This window comes from Hyperolius riggenbachi, chromosome 1 (assembly GCF_040937935.1).
Source record: "Hyperolius riggenbachi isolate aHypRig1 chromosome 1, aHypRig1.pri, whole genome shotgun sequence".
Classification (NCBI taxonomy): domain Eukaryota; kingdom Metazoa; phylum Chordata; class Amphibia; order Anura; family Hyperoliidae; genus Hyperolius; species Hyperolius riggenbachi.
In genome coordinates this window covers 500,296,546-500,319,329 of record NC_090646.1, presented here as the reverse complement: position 1 = coordinate 500,319,329, position 22,784 = coordinate 500,296,546, and the positions used below count along the sequence as shown (strand labels likewise).

General features: G+C 43.3%; 1 protein-coding gene across 6 annotated transcripts in view; it reads left to right on the top strand.

Annotated features, from left to right (window-relative positions):
* The window catches only part of EP400 (E1A binding protein p400), a 158,675-nt gene extending 145,323 nt beyond the window's left edge, over positions 1-13,352 (top strand). For 5 of the 6 annotated variants that reach the window (XM_068243443.1, XM_068243444.1, XM_068243442.1 and 2 more), the window contains exon 52: positions 10,743-13,352. In XM_068243443.1, the coding sequence (XP_068099544.1) occupies positions 10,743-11,015 (273 nt within the window). In that variant the 3' untranslated portion in view covers positions 11,016-13,352. Of the gene's footprint in view, positions 1-3,977; positions 4,056-10,742 lie in introns of those variants that run through there. The other variant, XM_068243445.1, reaches the window with a different exon arrangement.
* The last annotated feature ends 9,432 nt before the right edge of the window (positions 13,353-22,784 follow it).

Here is a 22,784-nt window from a genome sequence, read left to right as displayed (position 1 = left end):
ACCACAATTCCAGCGCATGTAGTCCGATCCATCAAGACAGATCCATTCAGATGATAATTGATGGTAATCAGTAGAAATCACATGTATCGAGAAATAATAAATGATCATCCAATTCAAACCTTTGTGCCACGTACTTCTGGATTCTCAGTTTTGAATTTCTGCTACAGATCCATCGGTAGACTTTCATTATGCTGTTGTTCACTTGTTATGTGTGTCATGATGTCATCAGATGTCAATCATTCATCTCATTATTGGGCATGGTATGTTTTCAAACTACGGTTATCAAGTGTGTGTACATAGCTTAAGAATTATGACTTCATCAGAATATTCAAAACACTTTTAACTTAAAACTATAAAATATTAGCTGAACACACTCTTCTGTGTGTGCACAAGGTCAGAACTTTGTTTATGTAGCCATCTCCTTCAGAGAGTGTGCTACCATCTGCTGGCCACTTCCCACTGGAGAGGGTGCTACCATCTGCTAAACACTTCCCACTGCTGCTTGCTGCTGAACCAACTGATGAAGCTTTGCATTGCTGAAAGAATTGACTGGAAATTTGTCAGAACTGTAGTCATCAATTCAGGCATATGTGAACAGCTGAACTTGTAGGCACAACCTGAATGCTCTTGGAGCACATTAGCAGTTCTGTATTAGGGCCAGAGCCAAGAACATAAAAATTAAGTAAGCATGTTTATGTCAGTGGAGAATGAGAAGTGGTCCCTGGCTTTGGTCTATCATAACCTCCCTGGCGGTTCTTTCGTAAGTCCAATTAGTAAGTCATAACTCACGAAAATATGTAAAATAAAGGTTGTGTAGACATCCCTCATATAATAAAAGACTAGTAAACCAAATTGTTGAAATAATAAAATTTATGAATAAACTTAAAAAATAGTGAAAACTGTACAAATAAGACTCCAGACTATACAGTATGTACTTATATACCTAACACACCTCCCTCGTGGTAAGCCACAGCAGCATTTACTTCAGCTACGCTCGGGCTTACTGCTTCCAACATCTAATTCTTCGCTTTCCACCAGGGAGGTTAAGGTGGCCATACATTCTTATTTGATAACTTGCAGATTCGATTCATCTGCTGGGAATCGATTACCCAAAATGTCAGATCGATACATTTATGATCCATTTTAAACAAAAATTGCGGGGAAAAACAAACAATCGGAAAGGATGGACAATTTAAAATGGTAGGGGGGGAGGTGCAAGAGCAATGGCAGTTGGATGACCTATAGCTTTGCACGGCATCGAACAGTGCAACTCTGAAGTTCGATCCATTTTCAGTATATTCCTTGCAGTGTATAGTAGGAATTGATTCCTTCTGAATCGATTCTTTTAGGAAAATAATAGATCATTTTGTAACATTGGGTGGAAAACTATTAGTGTATGGCCAGCTTTAGAGATGAAAATTAGTACAGTAATTGATGGAGAAAGTTCAACTAAAGAGGGGTGCCTGATTGTTTTAAATTTTCCATCCTTTCCGATTGATATTTTTGATCGATTTTTATTCGACATTTTGGGGAATCGATTCCCAGCAGATGAATCGAATCTGAAAGGAATCGAATGAGAAAATCAATGAGTGTATGGCCACCTTAAGCCAAACACTTTTTCCTCCAGCAGATTTGGACAGAGAGGTACTGGGATTCCGTTGCAGACATCAGATCATTGTCCAGTCTGGCTGTGAGCTGTTAAGGTAGCCATATACAGGCTGTTATGTTTGGCAGATTACACCAAAATTGCTTGTGATCTGTTTACTCCTGAAATAAACTTCCAGTCTATTCTGGACACTTTACTGAATGAAAGGGTGGGCGAGCATGGCAGTAAATTGTAACTGAGCAGCCAGGGGGAAAGCAGCAAGGATTGATGACTATATAGCTTTGTACATTGAACAGTACAACACTAATGACTAGAGGGGTTCGATCAATTCTCATTTATATTGCTCTCTGATTGAGTGGTGGAAAGTGGTAAATCAATTGTTTGCTGATTAGGCCACTATTAATCTGTGTATGGTCACTTTTAGACCAGTGTATTGTGTATCCTACAGCTGGCCTAGTACTATCATAGGTTAAAGTAGAAACTGCATTTTTAAAATAATTTGGATAGTAATGTGTAACGTTCAGATGAATGTTCTGAGACCTTTGTTTTTTACCATAATTGGGGGGGATGGGGGTCCCATTTTATTACTTTGGGTGCTGAGTATTTTCCTGTTTAGTATACAATAAAGGTAGGTACACTTGTAATTGAATGTCATACGTTTTAATCAGCAGCACTGTGGCTACTAGAGAGTGTAATCAATTTGCTGATGTATATTTTATCCTGTTCACAGCTGGAGATCACTTATAGAGATGGATGGATGCTTATTTAGTTTGATAGAAAGCCCATCCTTGTTTCCTAACAGTGACTAGTTTGTATGCAACTTGAAATAGGACCAATCAAAACCTGTTTCTGCTGATTTGGATTGGCCCAAAGTCAAGCAGCTGCATACTAATTGTAACAAAATTTGTATTGTCAGAAAATTTTGCAATTCATTAATCATATGCAACAGTGACTTGTAATAGCGGCAGGAGCAGCTGCTTGCTAACCAGATCTAAAGAGAGGCTAACTTTCTTTTCTTTATAATAAGCTAAACACAAGAAAATGGTGCCTTGATTCTAGATAGGAAAAGGCCTCAATTAAATGAAGAAACAATTTAGGCAGGAGGCTTAAAGATATTACTACAGTACCTTGTTCACAATCATATTACCTAGATTACAATGAAACTATGATCTTTGATTAGAAAGAAGTGATGCTCTAGACCACAGGTGTCAAACACCATGCCCACGGGCCGTATGTGGCCCTTCTTGCCATTTTATGTGGCCCTCTAGAGCTTCAAATGTGAATCATTGTACACAGCAATTCACTGCCTTCCCAACCAGAGGAGCACACCGGTGACGGTTTCTGGTTGAGGCTGGTTATAGGTTAAACATTGTCAGTTTTAGGTGGGGTGCAGCAACAACCCATTGGACCAATCAGCAAAATTACTGTGGGGCCCGCTGTGGGCATCCAAACCCCCTTGTGTGGCGGGCATCTTGACTTGGGCCACATTTCATCTTGAAGATTTTCTCCCGAAGCAGCACAGGGGCAGGTAAATATTAAACTGCTCCACTCTGCTCTGCAGAAGTGGCAGGAACAGCCCCCCATGTTCCTGATAGTTATGCCACTTATTTTGAGACTGTTCAATAAATGTTAACTCCTAATAAACTATTTGGCCCATGACTTAGACTAGGTATTAGATTTTAGCCCCTTACCTGATTGAGTTTGACACCACTGCTCTATGCATTGATACATCCACCTAAGATTCAACCCAGGAGTTAGATGCCCAATTCTGAGCTTTGGTTGCAAGGATTGGGGCTCATTAAGTTTCTCGACCAGGCTGTAACAAGCACAAGCACTTATTATTGCACATATTGGCCTGCTGCGCTGAGGGCCAGTAGATTTGCCGTGCACAGGCAGTTTACAGCAGTTTTATGGGTACGCTAGGGGAACAGCAGATGTTATCCTATTACCCTGGTAACAAGCATTTCACTGATATCGTAACGCACGCTGCTCCCCTGGCGTTTATGCCGGTAAAACCATTTACCAACCTTTCATGTATCAGGCGCATAGATTCTCCATGTGGTTTGTACCTTTTGTATAGAAGACAGGGAACACATATTTTACTGCATGAACACCACAAATACCCATTGGCTGAGTTCAAGAGAATGTTAGATTTAGTCCTGGCAATGTGTTGTTTTCAAACATGGAATCAATGGCCATGATGCAGCTGGGTGAATTGACACAGCCTGGTGTTGTGTTAGCATAGAAAGCACAGGTATAAATAAGTGGATCATTTGCGTGTCATGGGAGAATAAGCTTCTGTTATCAGTATCATAGTATAGGACCATTTATGCTGATAATTCCATTCTGTGTCCCTGTTATTTCCTCTTAGGTACAAAGCTTCTTTAGGTAATTCAGCAGCAAACAGCAATGGCCAATATCCAGCAGATGGTACCAGTCTTCCAGTGGATACAGCAATACTCTGGCCCTGTGCACATAAAGGGGATGTAAACAACTGCATTAAAAATATTCACATTATGTTGCCTTACAGTCTGAAATGAAGATGCTTAAATTTATATACCCTACCTAATAATTCCCCTAGGTATCTGCATCCATCGGCTGCATCTGTGTTAGCCAAGTACGCATGCGTGGAGCCGAGCAAGCGGTTGCAGGGCGCCACTGTTGAGAGCCCAACTTTAGGTGTAGCTAATCACCTTCTCCACTGCACACCAAGCTAACTGCCTTTCTCCTGGCATGAAAAGTGATCATTACCTCAGCATAGAAACACCTGGGGCGATATGCAATTCTCTTTTTCACCTGAGTTTTCTCCTAGGAAATCATTTTTCATCATCAAATTAAAATAACTTTGCAGCATTTTTCAACTAAAAAAGTACAAATAAAAAGTAGTATCAAAATTATTTTGCGCATTTTCTTGCTTTCTGGTGGCTTAAAATGCATTTTATTGACAAATTTAAAAATATCACCCAGGAGAAAACTCAGGTGAAAAAAATGAATTGCATATGGCCCCTTACTGTAGACCATTATATCACTTGATAGTACAATTGAAAGCATACAATAAACTATGGATGGCCAGGTACTGTCAAAACATCTCAAGGACAAAGTAGCGGACAGGCACAAGTCAAAAGATCGATACAAAAAAACATTTCAAAGGCTTTGTCAGTGATTTGGAGCACTGTAAACTCTATAGTTAATAAAGTAGAAAATATTTGATATTATAATAATTCTTCCCAAATTAAGGCATCCCTCCAAACTGGTTGGAGAAGCAAGAAGGAAACTGCTTAAAAAGAACACCAAAAGGTCTTTGGCATTTTTGAAGCCGTTACAGGACTTTATCTCAAAGAGTAGACTTTGTGTGTGTGTGTGACAACAATTTCACAAGTTCTCAACAAATGTGGTTTGCATTGAAAGGTAGCAATAAATAAAATCCTCCCCTTCAAGATAGGTTACATTAAGTCTTGGTTGAGCTTTGACAAAATGCACCCTGAAGATTCTAAGGCCAAAAGCAAATATGTATTGTTGTCAGATGAGACCAAAATCAAACTGTGGCCTTCACACTGACATGATATCTAGCAGAAAGCCAGTACAGTCTAACATCCGAACAACCCCATATAGAAGTGGTAAAACTTCTCATATTAGTGATTCTCTGCAGCTGAGAATAATGCTAGGTACACACCATACAATTTTCTGTTAGATTCTTCTGTTAGATGTACCTACAACATGGAAAAAAGCTATCTGGCAGGTAAATCTAAGAGAAAATCTAACAGAAAATTGTATGGTGTGTACCTAGCATAAGGCTCAACACACACCATACAATCTTGGTTGTTCAATCTTACCACTTTCATGTAGTATAAGAGCTTATCCAATCAATCATTCAAGGTATTTTCAATCTGTTGGCCCATTATACTACATAGATTTGGTAAATCTTTACAACGAAGATTGTATGGTGTGTGAGCTTAATGCACTTGTCAGGGTAGAAGGAAAAATGGAAGGGGCAAAATTCCATCAATTTCAGGAGGAAAATCGGTTGCCCCCTTCCAGAAAGTTGTCAATGGTAAGAAGATTCATCTTCCAACTTTACAGTGACCTAAAAATGAACCCGAGGCAGATGAAAACAAAAATGTTACATTCTTACCTAGGTAGAGAGAAGCTCTTACCTAGAGGATCCTCCGGAGGCTTCCTGAGTCCTTCTAGCGCCCTCCGTAGTCACGCGAAGACCTACCCAGGAACATACGCAGGGATTCTAAATATGTTGGCGGTGCGCATGTGCAGAGCGACGGAAATACGATGGGGGAAACCTGGGAATACCAGTGATGTACTTCCTGTCCTGCAGGGTAGATTTGATCAGAATCGCTTTATTTTGCCAAGCATGACCGAGTCATGCCCGGAATTGGGCTTGGCACAGATGCATAGCTCCCGAGAGGTACATAGACAAAAAAAGGCAGGAAAAAGCTTCATAAATACAGAAAGCGTCAGAAGTACAGTAAGATCATGACAGTAATACATCGTACTCAAATATGTAGATACAAAAATATACACAGATGATATACACAGTATATACACAGTATATATACACAATATACACAGTAGATACACAAATATACATTCCGTATGCATTTTTCAGACACAGAAAAACATTGTTGAAGTCCTACCAAAGGTGCTGGAAAAGCTAAGCAGTTTAAATGTGGTGACTGGTGGCTGGTTGTTTGACAAGGAAACATTTTTTTTTGCAGCCCGCTACTTTGCAGATGGTAGGGCACTGATAGAAGGTGGAAGAATGTTAAGGGAGTTCAGGAGACTAACGGCCGAAGGGAAGAAGGAGTTCTTGTGTCTGGTGGTCTTGGTGGGCATGGCCCAAAGTCTACGGCCCAATGGTAGTGGGGTGAAAAAACAGTGGCCTGGGTGTGAGGGGTCACTTGCGATCTTCAGTGTCCTTGCACACAGTCTTGTATTATACAGGAGGGCAAGTGGAGGCAGAGGTCTCCCAATGATCTTCTACACTGACCTGATGATCCTCTGTAGTTTATGCCTGTCACTGGCGGTGGCTCCCGCATACTAGACCAGGATGGAGGAGCAGAGGATCGATTCAATGGTGGCTGAGTAGAAACAAGTTAGAATCTCCTGCGCCATGCCGAACCTCCTCAGTTGGCAGAGGAAGAAGAGCCTCTGCTGGGCTTTCCGCTGGGTTGCCGTGATGTTGGCCTTCCAACTGAGATCGCAGGAGATGATAGTGCCCAGAAGGCGAGCGCAGGGCACTCTGGCCACCTCTGTGCCATCAATGTAGATGGGAGGCGGGGGGGGGGGGGGGGGAGCAGACCTCCTAAAGTCGATTATTAGCTCGGCGGTTTTGACCGTGTTGAGCACCAGGCTGTTCTCCTTGCACCAGTGGCATAGTCTCTCCACCTGCTGTTGGTAATCCTGGATGTTGTCAATGGTGACGAGGCCGTCAATGGTGGTGTCGTCAGCAAATTTTATGACTTTGACAGTGTCTGCTGTGGATCTGCAGTTGTTTGTGTAGAGGGAGAACAGCAGCGGAGACAGGACACAGCCCTGGGGTGCCCCTGTATTGGTTATCATTTCTCGTGAGTAGATGTCCCCCAGCCTGACAACTTGGGAGCTGTTGGAGAGAAAGTCGGTGATCCATAAACGTAGGATGGAATGGACCCCAAGTGTAGCCAGAACATTCTGGAGGATGCGTGGGCATATAGTGTTAAATGCTGGGCTGAAGTCTAGTAGCAGTACTCTGGCATACGCATCTGGTCTGTCGAGATGGTTGTTGATGAATTCCAGACAGATGTTTAGGGCGTCATCAGTAGACCTATTTGCCCTGTAGGCGAACTGGAGTGGGTCCAGTAGAGGCAAGGTGGATAGCTTGAGGATGGATAGGACCACCTTCTCTAGGGACTTCATGATGACTGACGTCAGGGCCACAGGCCTGAAGTTGTTGAGGTCGGAGATGCCTTGTTTCTTGGGAACAGGTATGATGGTGGACCTCTTGAAGCACGCTGGGACTTGGCCCTCTCTCAGTGACTTTCTGAAGATGGCAGAGAGGATAGGAGCAAGTTGCCACGAGCAGGTTTTGAGGCAGGCTGGGGACACGCAGTCGGGGCCCGAGGCTTTCCTGGCATCTGCCTCACCCACCTCCAGGGAGCGTGAGTCCTCACTCGGGTTGCTATTCTCGGGGGCTGGAGGTAGAGTGGGAGGTGGTAGGTGCCCCCCAGACTCAGCCTGACCCTCGAACCTGCAGTAGAATTTGCTCAGCTCTTCAGCTAACTCAGAGCTGGGTGATGCATGTTGCGGGGAGGCTTGTAGTTGGTGGCAGCCTTAAGCCCTTACCAAACGTCTTTTGAGTTGTTCGAGCGCAAGTTCTGCTTCATCCTCTCAGCGAACTCCTTTTTTTGCGGCTCTCAGCTCTCGTTTCAGATTGTTCCTCGCCTTCCTGAAGTCCTCCTGGCTGCCCGCCTTGTGTGCCGCCTCCTTGCGTTTCCATAATAACCGTAGCTTGTTGGAGAACCACGGTTTATTATTAGGGTGGATCTTAAAAGATTTAGTTGGGATGTAGTTTATTGTACTCGCAGACATCAGTGTAATGTTATCTCTGCTGAAAGTAGAAGCAAAGAGGAAGCCACTTAGCCCTTGTGCCAACACAACAGCATCATAATCCATGAATGTATTATTATAATTATTTTTAAATGTAATCTATAATGTGCTAACATATTACGTAGCACTGTACAGTAGATAGGGGAGACATTACAGCATTAAACAATGTTACACCAGGACTTTATAGCATTCAACAACGGTACACAAAATGGTGATGTAATACTGTAGAGATAAATATAGCAGACAAGTCATTGAGTCCATATGATGGTGGAGAAGATCACATGGGGGGAAGGGCCCTAGCAAATAGGCTTACAATCTAAAGGGAGTGGAAGAGAGAGACTAAGAAGAGGAATGCAGTGAAAAGCAAGGAAGTTGCACTATATCCAATCAGATGCTGTGATTTTTTTTTTATAAAAAGGAATTTGTCTTTATTGATTAGTCTGATGATAACAGATGGAACTCCACTATCCTTCACTGCGTTCGTTCCACAGAATGAAGCTTTAGAGGCTTCAGTATCCTAAAAGAGAAAGTTTAAGCCAGGATTGAACTTTATCCCAATCAGTAGTGGACAACCCCTTTTCAATGAGAAAGCTTTACCTTTTCTCAAATAAATCAACAAGGACATCTATATGGCTGATATTGTAGGGAAACCCCTCCCACAGTGTGAAGTAAGGGCCTTTTAGCCTATCACATTGGTAGTGGGTGTGTTTATTGATAATAGACGTTGGTTCTGTCTGCCAGTAGTAAAGATGCTGACCAGCAGGCTCAGGGTTGATCAAACAACATGAACGAATTACATAGCAGATAATCATTTCTTGATTGATCTTCTATTTTTTTAACAAATTACTTTTTATGAGGTGATTAGATAAGGGGCAGGGTCAGTCTGTTCATGGCTACATTAAAGCAAAGGTCACCAAAGTAGCTTAGCTGATTGCTTTTGGGTAGAAATCGGATATTTCTCCTGGTGCCTGCTCCAAATGGAAGCTCAAAGGCACTGCTTCAGCTAGGCACCCAGTCAATTGCAGGAAGAGTGAAAATGTTGTATCTTCATAGTAGTGTAAAGAGTTGTGTTCCAATAAGTATTGAAACATTACATTTGAAATGTGATGAGAGGTTTCGATAATTTTACTACTTAAACAGGACCCAAATTAAAAATACAAGATTTCAGAAATAAAATCTATTTTCTAACTTATAATAATAAATAGCAGCCTTTTTTCAGCTGCATGATGGCAAATATAAAATATTTTACATTTATTGGAGGAACCCCTCCCTTCCTTTCATATTGCTGGGACTGAATCCGGCAGACTGGTGGAGGAGATAAAAAACAAAACACAGGCTGCTACTGATAAAGTCACAGGGGAGGTGATCTCAGCTTGTGTGAGATTTCACATAGATGACGCTCCTGTGAGGTAGGGTAGCTGATGACAAACACACATGATCTAACACCTCCTACTAAGCTCAGAAGTAATGGCTGCCACCTGTATAACCCTAGTTAGGAAAAGAGAAGGGTGAAAAGCATGCATTGAAATGCTCATAGGCTTGAAGGAGTGTTTATGTATCTTTGTATGTGTCAGAGTGGTGCAACTAAATATTTTGAATTAAAAAATGTGTGCTTTGGGTCCGCTTTAAAGGAATCGTCAGGCAAAAAAAAACAAAACAGAGTTTCACTTACCTGGGGCTTCTACCAGCCCCATGCAGCCATCCTGTGCCCTTGTAGTCACTCACTGCTGCTCCAGTCCCCCGCCGCCAGCTAGTTTTGTTTTTGGCGACCTCGGGGTCGGCGGGCCGCATTGCGTACATTTTTACGAGGGCACAGGATGGCTGCATGGGGCTGGTAGAAGCCCCAGGTAAGTGAAACGCGTTTTTTTTTTTTTGCCTGACAATTGCTTTAAATGAAAAAGAGTTCCTAAAATTCTTCTCGGACATTTCCATCTGGTATATCTAAATGTTTAAAAATCAAGTAAAATACAAATATATACACATAGGCCTCGATTCATAAAAGTGCTGTCGAGCGGGGAAAGTCGAGCGGGGAAACACCGCTGTCGGTATTTCCGCCTTCAGGGTGGTAATTCATAAAAATGTAGCTAGATGTGACAGGCGTGCGGAGACATTCCGCTGTAGGCAGGCGTTAGGCTGTCGGGAGACATGCGGAAACAGGAGAAGCAGGCGGAATCCCTCCGTGCGGTGTTCTCTCTGCAGCTGCTTGGGAGGTCTGTCCCATTCACTGCACTGTATTCCGCACGCTTCTCGCCACATCAGAGGTAGCGGTAATACCCGTCCGCATACCGCTACCTCTAATCTTTATGAATTGACTACTTGTTACTTTTGCTATGATAATCACCGCGCAAGGCGGTGATTTATCACTCTGCTCGCGAATGTCGGCTTTTCATGCGGAAAAAGCCTTTATGAATACAGATTTTGCTGTGTAGTCGGTAAAGTGAGCCGTTTTCAGCATTTCCGAATGCGGGAATGCTTTATGAATCGAGGCCATACAGTATATTTTAAGTTTGTGGAATTTCTAATATGGAGTGTTTTACAGGTCCAGCCCCAGACTGTGACACTGACTCAGGCAACAGCAACAGGACAGCAGCAGGTTCAAGTGTTACCAGCTGGATCAGCAGCAGCCCAGGCTGTGCAGCAGAAACTCCTCCAACAGCAGCAGGTTGTGGCAGCTGCTTCATCACAGCTCCAAGCTCCGTCCAATCAAAGCCCAGCACCTGCATCCGGGACTGCAGATACTCAAAGCCAACAGACAAAGCTTCAAGTCAGAGCTCCTACTGTTCGGATCAAAACTCCCACAAAGCCCAGCTGAGGGACTTTATGAGATGTAGAGAACTTTTAGACGCATCTCCCAAATCACCTAGTACTTATTAGCCTCATTCTGACCACATCTCAGAACTGTTATCCATGTTGTGTCAGTCTTGTCTGTTCTTCATGTGAAGAAATAATAATTGGTAGTGAAATTTTATAAATGTGAAGAAAAGGGATATGAAGAAAGGGATACAAAGAACTCACAAAAAGTTGCTAGAGGCTACATGTTACTTAAAGGGAGAAGTTTATTTTGTGGAAAGGAAACTACAGTGCCATTTATAGAGTTCTCCTTCGTGGATTTCTGTCTCGCTTGTAGATTTTGCACTGCGAAGTTTGTGAAGGAACTAACAATTTGACATTTTGTTATCAAGTTTTGTTATTCAGGTACCTGTTTTATCCTCATTGTTGGAATATGTTACTTTTAGCTCTGAATTTCACTTTCAAAGGGAAGGTACACACAATGAATCTTTGTATAATAATATGTCCACAATTCATTTCCCATCTCCATGACTCAGTGCATGTTTACAGTGTATCTTAAAGGATGTTGTCTGTCGTGTGCTAAATTGTAAGCGGTCTTCAAGCGTAAGCCTATATTTCCCTGCTGTAACTACTGCTGCCTTCTCTGCAGTAACATTGAGGTGTTTTCTGTCCCTTTTCACCAGCTGCTTTTTGCAGGCCACGGAGTTGTGATTTGAAAGTTCACATATGGTCCCACCTGCAGGTGAAAGACAGTATTGTAGTTTAGCCATTCAGCGAGAATAACACTTGGTGGGTACTACTCTCTGCCTGAACATATAGAGCCCACCAATTAATGTACAGCACAGTGTAATAAGAGAGACTTTTACTTCAAGAAGGGGTCAGAAACAGCAGGGAAATATATATGTAGCCTGTAGACCTTTTTAAGTTTGTTTTTTCCGTTAATTTTGAAACTGATGTTAGTATATTTTAACTTTCTTTTACTCAGAGAAGGCGGGAACTCCCCTGCTTTCCACTTCTTTCTTCAGTGCTAAAGAACGGTACACTAATATAGTATGTAGAGCATTTGCTGCTCTATGAATTGTTCTCAATCCCATAGCTGTAAAGTCACAGCTTACGTTACCCTTTTTATTTTTATATTTTGCACTTTTTACCCCACCCCATACACATTTTAGTTTGTTTTTTAAAGATGTGTTTGCACAGGTAGTATTTGTAACACAGGTAGTGTTTGTATGTTTGATTATATGTGGGGTTTTTTTGTGTGTGTATGTTGTTTTTTTCATAGCGCACTTTTGGGAATATCTGTTCCTACTATATGTTCTCATAGTAGTAAGATGCTGCTTATCTTGCGCTGTTCGGGATGATATGAGGTGGTACGAAACTGATAGATTTAGAGAAAACGTTCATATCTCTGTCATAACCAAAAGGAAACCTGTGTAATTGGGGATCTCAATCCCCATGTCTTCCGGCAATCCAATGACATCCATAAAGCCTTAAGCAGTGTATGTCTTTCACTACACAAAGCAGCTTCAAGCATTTTTCTGAATGTAAAAGGTGAGCATTTAGCTACAAAACACATTTTTTTATCTGTGCAATTTGCAAGCCTGCAGAAATTCCCTGTCCATGGTTTACAGTAGCAAGCGGCATACCCAAGTCTTATGTTTGCACATATTTAATGTATTGTATAGGAAATTGCTGCCTGTATTTGTTAGGTTACTTTATTTAAGTATAGTGCGTTATTTGTTCTTCCTTAGAGTGCTTATCTGCGTTAGTGCAGAGGTTGCTAATGATATAGTGCTTGTTTGTTTACTTTTTTTGTTTTGTTTTTCTAAACCATATCCTAAGCACTTACCCATTTGCCAGCTTACTGTGCCACTTTATACTCTAAATATGGTTTAGAAAATGATTAGTACGGATGCAGTTCTATCACCAGGACTGAGAAGAGATTTGAATGACACTCGGTAAGCCTGATTCACAAAGCTTCTCTTATTAGGGCCAAAGTCCATTGGAATATATGAGTGATCCTGGAAACTTAATTTTCAAGCACAGCGAACTGCAGTTGGGGGTTGTTAAGGCCCCGTTCACACTTGCGGTTTTGTCAAAACCGCACCGGATGTCCGGACCGCACCGTATCCGGACCGGACCTGATCCGTACGGTTCCTATCCGGATCCGGTCCGTTTGCATCCGGTTTCCGTGCGGTGTGAACACGGTTGCGGTCCGGATCCGGTTTCTTAAGGAGATAACAACCTGTTATTACCTGGGGTCTGGGAGGTCAGCAGAAGGGTCTGGGGTCATTGTTGGAGACAGGTGGACGTGTGGAGACCATCCGTGGATACAGAGACTGCAGTTGGGACCATGGATCCAGGCATTTTTTACTCGTATACCTGGGAATTCTCTGTTGTTCGCCTCCTCGTTATCAGACTAATCAGACATGTTGCTGCCTAGAGCTCCAGCATGAAATCGCTGCTGCCCCACCTGAACGCTGGGCCCATGTGGTCCCCATCCAAAATGCATAGGAAGTGGGGTAGAACGTCCGGTTTTTGTAGCCAGTGTGTTGTGCGCTCTCCGGTTCTCATTGGTTTCCATTGGCCGGATGGTGCAGTCCGGCTCCGCCCCGGATACGGCTGCCGGAGGAGCCGGACCAAAAAATAGCGCATGTTGGAACGGACGCCGGAGTCCGGATCCGGTCCGGCAGAACGGACGCATGTGAACGGACGCATAGGCTTTCATTGCTATTGCCGTGCGTCCGTTCCGTCCGTTCTGCAAGCGGTCCGGCTCCGGCACGGCGATTCCGGACGGCCACCGCTAATGTGAACCGGGCCTTACTCACCCTTGGTGCTGCCTTAGTGCACTACCCTCCATTGTGCATTCCAACTCTCCAGCTACTTCCTCCTTCCTGCTGGGAAGGAGGAAGTACTAAGAGCTGGCATGCACAATGGAGGGCAGCCCATGGAGGCGGTGTCAAGGGTGAATTAACAACCCAGCCACAGTCTGCTGTGCTTCATATTCAGGTTCTGTTCTGATTCATGCTTTAGAATGCTCATCCCTAGTCTGTAGTTATTATATTCTGGCTATATACATGATGGCAACTGAAGTTATGCATCTGCTAGTTATCTAAGGGCCTAAGCACACTTACCCGCTTCTGTCCATTTTTCAGCAATACATCAGTGTTACAGATGCTGAAAAGCGGACATAAGTGGACAAAAGCACCTTTCACTTTAGTTTGACGCAATCTGAGTGAAAATTTAAAAAAATTACCACAGAACAGAGAATTTTATTGCAGGACCCTTTATGTTCTCCACGGATCTATGGCCCTACTGAACCCTAGAACCTGCGTACATGAACTGCCATGTATACACAATATGTAAACACATTGCATCTGTACCACGGTTTTCCATACACTGCATGTTCAACCACAGCTCAGATGCAGCTGAATCACTTGTGAACACAAGCCCTATGTATCAGGCCATATGTCTTTCTTGGAAGAAGATTCCCTCTTAGAGTCATGTTTTATTTCTATGTGCATGTGCTTGTTATGTTTCTGTGCTTTTTTTGTTTCATAAGATGAAGGATTTTTTGTTATTGTTGTTTTATATATCTATAAATATATATGTGCATAATTTAAAATACTTCGACCACCCTTTCTCTGCTGGATATGCCTAAACTAAGTTATAGGTCTTCTGGTAGTAAAAGGGTTAAGGTTTGATCTCCTCGAACCATACTGTGTTCATAATGTATATAGACAATGAAAACACATTTGTATGTGCGGTAGAACCATAGTGAGTGATGCATAGCACATTGCTGGAATAATAAACTTTACGTTTTTTTCATGAGTACTTTCCCAGTGTTCTAGTGATCTTTCATTTCTGAATGCCTCCAGATGTCTCATAATTCATATAGGGTGCTGCGTGAAGTGTCATCAGTGTGTGCAGCAGATTCCTGCAGCCTCAACATGGAGATTATTGCTATTGCCGACAGATTTCAGAAGCCCACATTAAACCATTCTGCAATTTCAAAAGCTTACATCATACTACAGAGAAACAATACAAAGACGGGCAACTAAATCAATCGGATGGAAGGTCTCAATTACCAACCGGGCTTATTTAGCTTGGAAAAAGACGACTAAGGTCATTACAAAAGCTTGGCAGCTTAACATTTTGTACCTAGACTCATACAAAGGACAAAGAGACAGGATCTGCATATCGAGGGGAACAAATTGCCATCTACTTTTTTTTTTTTTTTTTTTTATAGCCAGAGTGGTTAAAATCTGGATTATTTCCCTATAGAAAGGAGTTATGGCAAATTATTTTGGATGCTTTCATTGCAATGAAGGGCATTCATGGCTATAATTACTAGGTAATTCCATACGGAGTTGTTCCAGACATTTATCTGACTGCCATCTGGAGTCAGGAAGGGATTTTTCCCATTTTAATGCTAATTGACCCAAGCCTTGTAAGGGTTTTTCACCTTCCTCTGGATCAACAGGGATATGTTCGGGTTCAGACCCGTGATAATTTTTTTTTTTCTGTTGAACTTGATGGATTTTTTTGGAAGAGTCTGAGATGTGTTTCTCCAGCCTAACCTGCTGTCTCCTGCAAATTAATAACCAACTTCTTTACCTAACAAATGGGTTCAGGTATGCTTAGCTGGGAGAGATTGCAATGGTATAGTGTTGAATGCAGTGCTGAAATCCAGCAGGGGATCTGTGATGGATTTCAGGTAAGTCATTGTCCGTTTTTAAAATGCTTTCATGACCAATGATGTTAGGTTAACTGGCCTATAAACATTTAGACGTGTAAGTTAGTGCACCTAGGGGGTACTTGCCTTGGGAAAGGGAAGCCTCTGGATCGTAATGAGGCTTCACCATCCTCCTGTGCAGCCCTGATCCAGCGCTGGCTCCCTCGAACAGCAGTAGGTGGCAATATTCACCTCTGCACTCCAGCGCAGTGCCAGCTTCCCCCTCAGGCTCTGGCAGAAATAGCCGAGTTCAATCAGGTCCGCTGTATTGTGCAGGTGTCTCGCTTGGCTGAAGGGGAAGCTGGTACTGTGCCTGCACTGGAGCTCAAAGGTAAACGTCGCCCCATGCTGCAGCCACTACTGCGTCTGCGTGCATTTGCTAACAATGTTGTCGACATTTTTTTTTGTGGGGGGCCAGCGCTGGATCGGGCTATACAGGGGGATGGGGAAGCGTCATTACGATCCATAAGCTTCCCCCTCCCTAGGGTAGTACCCTCCAGGGGAAGTTTTTTTCATTACAGATACACTTTAAAACAAGCAGGGACCATTGAAAGTTCCAGAGGTGTATTAAAAATGTCTGAAAACTGGTGCTAGCTGATTAGCATAATATTTCAAGCACTTTGCAAACACAGAGTCTGGACTGGCTGACCTACTGATGCTGGGTACACACACATTTTCTGGCAGATCGATTATTTCCAACATGTCTGACCTGATTTCCGATCGACTTTCCGTTCACTTCTATGGAAAATTGATCAGACATCAGAATGGACATGTTGGAAATAATTGATCTGACAGGAAATCTGCTTGAAAATCTCATCATATGTACTAGCCATAATGTTTTGTCTTTAACCACTTGAGGACCGCCCCCAGCCGATGGGCGGCGGCAAAGTCCGGGCCCAAACGACCGCAATACGCCCATCGGCGGGGGCGGCTGCGTGGGTGGCTATGCGGCGATCGCGTCATTCGTGACGCGATCAGCCGCCGGGGACTGGCTCCGCCCACCGCTCGTAGTAACCCGCCGGCCGTTCGGAAGCGCCGGCGGGTTACTAGCACCCGGATCGCCGCATGGAAATTGTATAATAGGCTTTGTAATGTATACAAAGCCTATTATACTGGCTGCCTCCTGCCCTGGTGGTCCCAGTGTCCGAGGGACCACCAGGGCAGGCTGCAGCCACCCTAGTCTGCACCCAAGCACACTGATTTCCCCCCCCCTGCCCCCTGATCGCCCACAGCACCCCTCAGACCCCCCCCTGCCCACCCCCCAGACCACTGTTTGCACCCAATCACCCCCCTAATCACCCATCAATCACTCCCTGTCACTATCTGTCAACGCTATTTTTTTTTTTATCCCCCCCCCTGCCCCCTCCTGATCACCCCCCCACCCCTCAGATTCTCCCCAGACCCCCCCCCAGACCCCTCCCCCCGTGTACTGTATGCATCTATCCCCCCTGATCACCTGTCAATCACCCGTCAATCACCCGTCAATCACCAGTCAATCACCCCCTGTCTCTGCTACCCATCAATCAGCCCCTAACCTGCCCCTTGCGGGCAATCTGATCACCCACCCACACCAATAGATCGCCCGCAGATCCGACATCAGATCACCTCCCAAATCCATTGTTTACATCTATTCTCTCCTCTAAACACCCACTAATTACCCATCAATCACCTATCAATCACCCCCTATCACCACCTGTCACTGTTACCCATCAGATTAGACCCTAATCTACCCCTTGCGGGCACCCAATCACCCGCCCACACGCTCAGATTGCCCTCAGACCCCCCTTTATCAATTCGCCAGTGCAATATTTACATCTGTTATTCCCTGTAATAACCCACTGATCACCTGTCAATCACCTATCAATCACCCCCTGTCACTGCCACCCATCAATCACCCCCTGTCACTGCCACCCATCAATCAGCCCCTAACCTGCCCCTTGCGGGCAATCTGATCACCCACCCACACCAATAGATCGCCCGCAGATCCGACATCAGATCACCTCCCAAATCCATTGTTTACATCTATTCTCTCCTCTAAACACCCACTAATTACCCATCAATCACCTATCAATCACCACCTGTCACTGTTACCCATCAGATTAGACCCTAATCTACCCCTTGCGGGCACCCAATCACCCGCCCACACGCTCAGATTGCCCTCAGACCCCCCTTTATCAATTCGCCAGTGCAATATTTACATCTGTTATTCCCTGTAATAACCCACTGATCACCTGTCAATCACCTATCAATCACCCCCTGTCACTGCCACCCATCAATCACCCCCTGTCACTGCCACCCATCAATCAGCCCCTAACCTGCCCCTTGCGGGCAATCTGATCACCCACCCACACCAATAGATCGCCCGCAGATCCGACATCAGATCACCTCCCAAATCCATTGTTTACATCTATTCTCTCCTCTAAACACCCACTAATTACCCATCAATCACCTATCAATTACCCCCTATCACCACCTGTCACTGTTACCCATCAGATTAGACCCTAATCTGCCCCTTGCGGGCACCCAATCACCCGCCCACACCTCAGAACGTCCTCAGACCCCAGCCCTGATCACCTCGCTAGTGCATTGCTTGCATCTATTTCCCCCCTCTAATCACACCTTGAGACACCCATCAATCACCTCCTGTCACCCCCTAGCACACCTACCCATCAGATCAGGCCCTAATTTGCCCCGTGTGGGCTCCTGATCACTCGGCCAAACCCTCAGGTCCCCCTCAGACCCCCTTCCGATCACCTCCCCAGTGCATTGATTGCATCTATTTTCCCCTCTAACCGCCCCCTGAGACACCCATCAATCACCTCCTGTCACCCCCTAGCACTCCTATCCATCAGATCAGGCCCAAAACATCCTGTCATCTAAGAGGCCACCCTGCTTATGACCGGTTCCACAAAATTTGCCCCCTCATAGACCACCTGTCATCAAAATTTGCAGATGCTTATACCCCTGATCAGTCATTTTGAGAAATTTCGTTTCCAGACTACTCACAGTTTTGGGCCCGTAAAATGCCAGGGCAGTATAGGAACCCCACAAGTGACCCCATTTTAGAAAGAAGACACCCCAAGGTATTCTGTTAGGTGTATGATGAGTTCATAGAAGATTTTATTTTTTGTCACAAGTTAGCGGAAATTGATATGTATTGTTTTTTTTTTCACAAAGTGTCATTTTCCGCTAACTTGTGACAAAAAAAAAATCTTCTATGAACTCACCATACTCCTAACAGAATACCTTGGGGTGTCTTCTTTCTAAAATGGGGTCACTTGTGGGGTTCCTATACTGCCCTGGCATTTAAGGGGCCCTAAACCGTGAGCAGTAGTCTAGAATCCAAAGGCCTCAAAATGACCTGTGAATAGGACGTTAGGCCCCTTAGCGCACCTAGGTTGCAAAAAAGTGTCACACATGTGGTATCGCCGTACTCAGAAGAAGTAGTATATTGTGTTTTGGGGTGTATTTTTACACATACCCATGCTGGGTGGGAGAAATCTCTCTGTAAAAGGACAATTGTGTGTAAAAAAAAATCAAACAATTGTCATTTACAGAGATATTTCTCCCACCCAGCATGGGTATGTGTAAAAATACACCCCAAAACACATTATACTACTTCTCCTGAGTACGGCGGTACCACATGTGTGGCACTTTTTTGCACCCTAAGTGCGCTAAGAGGCCCAAAGTCCAATGAGTACCTTTAGGATTTCACAGGTCATTTTGCGACATTTAGGTTTCAAGACTACTCCTCACGGTTTAGGGCCCCTAAAATGCCAGGGCAGTATAGGAACCCCACAAATGACCCCATTTTAGAAAGAAGACACCCCAAGGTATTCCGTTAGGAGTATGGTGAGTTCATAGAAGATTTTATTTTTTGTCATAAGTTAGCGGAAAATGACACTTTGTGAAAAAAAACAATTAAAATCAATTTCCGCTAACTTGTGACAAAAAAAAAAAAATCTTCTATGAACTCACCATCCTCCTAACGGAATACCTTGGGGTGTCTTCTTTCTAAAATGGGGTAATTTGTGGGGTTCCTATACTGTCCTGGCATTTTAGGGGCCCTAAACCGCGAGGAGTAGTCTTGAAACGAAATTTCTCAAAATGACCTGTGAAATCCTAAAGGTACTCATTGAACTTTGGGCCCCTTAGCGCAGTTAGGGTGCAAAAAAGTGCCACACATGTGGTATCGCCGTACTCAGGAGAAGTAGTATAATGTGTTTTGGGGTGTATTTTTCCACATACCCATGCTGAGTGGCAGAAATATCTCTATAAATAGACAATTGTGTGTAAAAAAAATAAAACAATTGTCATTTATGGAGATATTTCTCCCACCCAGCATGGGTATGTGTAAAAATACACCCCAAAACACATTATACTACTTCTCCTGAGTACGGCAATACCACATGTGTGGCACTTTTTTGCAGCCTAACTGCGCTAAGGGGCCAAAAGTCCAATGAGCATCTTTAGGCTTTACAGGGGTGCTTACAATTAGGCACCCCCCAAAATGCCAGGACAGTGAACACACCCCACAAATGACCCCATTTTGGAAAGTAGACACTTCAAGGTATTCAGAGAGGAGCATAGTGAGTCCGTGGCAGATTTCATTTTTTTTTGTTGCAAGTTAGAAGAAATGGAAACTTTTTTTTTTCTTTTTTTTGTCAGAAAGTGTCATTTTCCGCTAACTTGTGACAAAAAATAAAATCTTCTATGAACTCACCATGCCTCTCACTGAATACTTTGGGATGTCTTCTTTCCAAAATGGGGTCATTTGGGGGGTATTTGTACTATCCTGGAATTTTAGCCCCTCATGAAACCTGACAGGTGCGCAGAAAAGTCAGAGATGCTTGAAAATGGGAAAATTCACTTTTTGCACCATAGTTTGTAAACGCTATAACTTTTACCCAAACCAATAAATATACACTGAATGGGTTTTTTTTTATCAAAAACATGTTTGTCCACATTTTTCGCGCTGCATGTATACAGAAATTTTACTTTATTTGAAAAATGTCAGCACAGAAAGTTAAAAAAATCATTTTTTTGCCAAAATTCATGTCTTTTTTGATGAATATAATAAAAAGTAAAACTCGCAGGAGCAATCAAATAGCATCAAAAGAAAGCTGTATTAGTGACAAGAAAAGGAGGTAAAATTCATTTAGGTGGTAGGTTGTATGACCGAGCATTAAACCGTGAAAGCTGCAGTGGTCTGAATGGAGAAAAAGGCTCTGGTCCTTAAGGGGCGAAAAGACTGTGGTCCTGAAGTGGTTAAAGCATTTGCTTACCTCTAGTTTGCAAATTGATAGAGGGTGCCAGTCTGGTGACAGGTCAGCAGAGTGTGACTGACATCCTGTGTTGTGTAGGTGTTGAGGCACAGCAGGGGATACATTGACTGGATGGAGTGCTCAATTATAGGAAATGTCTAATGCTGGGAATACACAATTAGTTTTTTTTGGCAAATTTTCTGTCCAATCAAATTTTCAATCGTTTTTTTGATCAATTTCCATTCACTTCTATGAGAAAATCAAGCAGAAAAATGATCAAAATCAGATCGGACCTGTCTGAAATTAACTATCGAGCCATCTATCTGCCAAAAAAAAAAAAAAAAAAAAAAAAACTTGTGGTGGACTCCCAGCATTAGCAGTTGTCTGCCTGTTGGTAAAGAGATGAGAATCCTGTGAATGGTCTAGGTGTGGAAGGATTTTGTTGGTTGTGTCAAACCTGAAAAGAGCATCAGCGAGATAAAAGTGCTTCTTTGTCCTGATGAGTAGTTGAAGCTCATCTATTTTTTTGCATATCGACCTAGCAGAGAGTATAATTTCAGGTAGTGGTGAGCACAGTCCTTTGCGCCAAAAGTGCACCTGGATCCTGGAGGACTTTGCTATTCTTCTAAGCCTCACTGCCTGATTCAACACTGTAGCTCCCCTGATTCCTATTCCCAGATGGTTAAGAGTAGAAGAAATATCCGGGAGAAAATCAGGTACTGCTAAGTTCCGAATGTTGTTCACTGGTGAAAGTTATCCGACTTGGGTTGCACAAAGCATTATTAAAAGACAAAAAAACAAACAAAAAAAGGCAGCAACTTGCTGAGGTTGCCACTCCAGGCGCCATTTTGTCGTGATTCCTTTACACTCTAAGGGCTAGTGCACACCAAAATCGCAATAGTAATCGCTAGCGATTGGGATTTTGTGAAGCGATTTTCAGAGCGATTTTTGAATGAATGAGAATTTTTATTCATTCAAGCTAAAACGCTCCAAAAAATGCTACATGCAGCGCTTTTGTGATTCTGAAAAAAAATGCTTCTGTGGGACCACTCTCATAAGGTTTCAGTAGCCAAGCGCTGGTGATCAGAAATGCTCTTGGCATGCACCAGCCCTCAACGTACACCGGATGATTAAACATTTACACATGGGTATCTGTGACCAAGCAGGCAAATTCCCTAATTTTCATTAGCCTGTTAATTATTTGATTTTGGCCTTCACCCCTGGTGGTGGTTTTGTTTTTCAAACATTATAGAATAGAAACATACGCATCTCATTTTTTTCCAGACATCCAACATATAAGCTAAGAACTCAGCAATTTACTTATTTTTCTAAATGCTTTTTGTTGTTTGACCTCTCCCTTACAATTGTTTGGACTTTTTTGTGCATAATTGTTACAATATGAAAGAAACTTAGTAATATGAAACAATAACAAGAATTGGAAAACAGAAATCCATGACAATGTTGATTTACATGATTTTGACAGTTCTCAAAAGTTATTTTAAAATAATGTACCGTATTTTCGCCATATAAGACAAAATAGGGAGAAAATAGGGAGAAAAAGTCCCTGCGTCTTATACGGCAAAGGCAGGGAATCCCCGACTTAAGAACGTCCGCCGATACAGAACCGCTGACCCGCCGCCGTCGGGGATTCCCTGCCTTTCTGTGCCTGCCTTCCCCGTGCCTGCCTTATAAGAGACGAGACGTGACATGAGGTGGTAAGTGCTGCTGAGCAGCATTGGAATAAGCATCATATAAGGACTATGCATGATTAAGAAAGCTCAAGGGAGCCCTA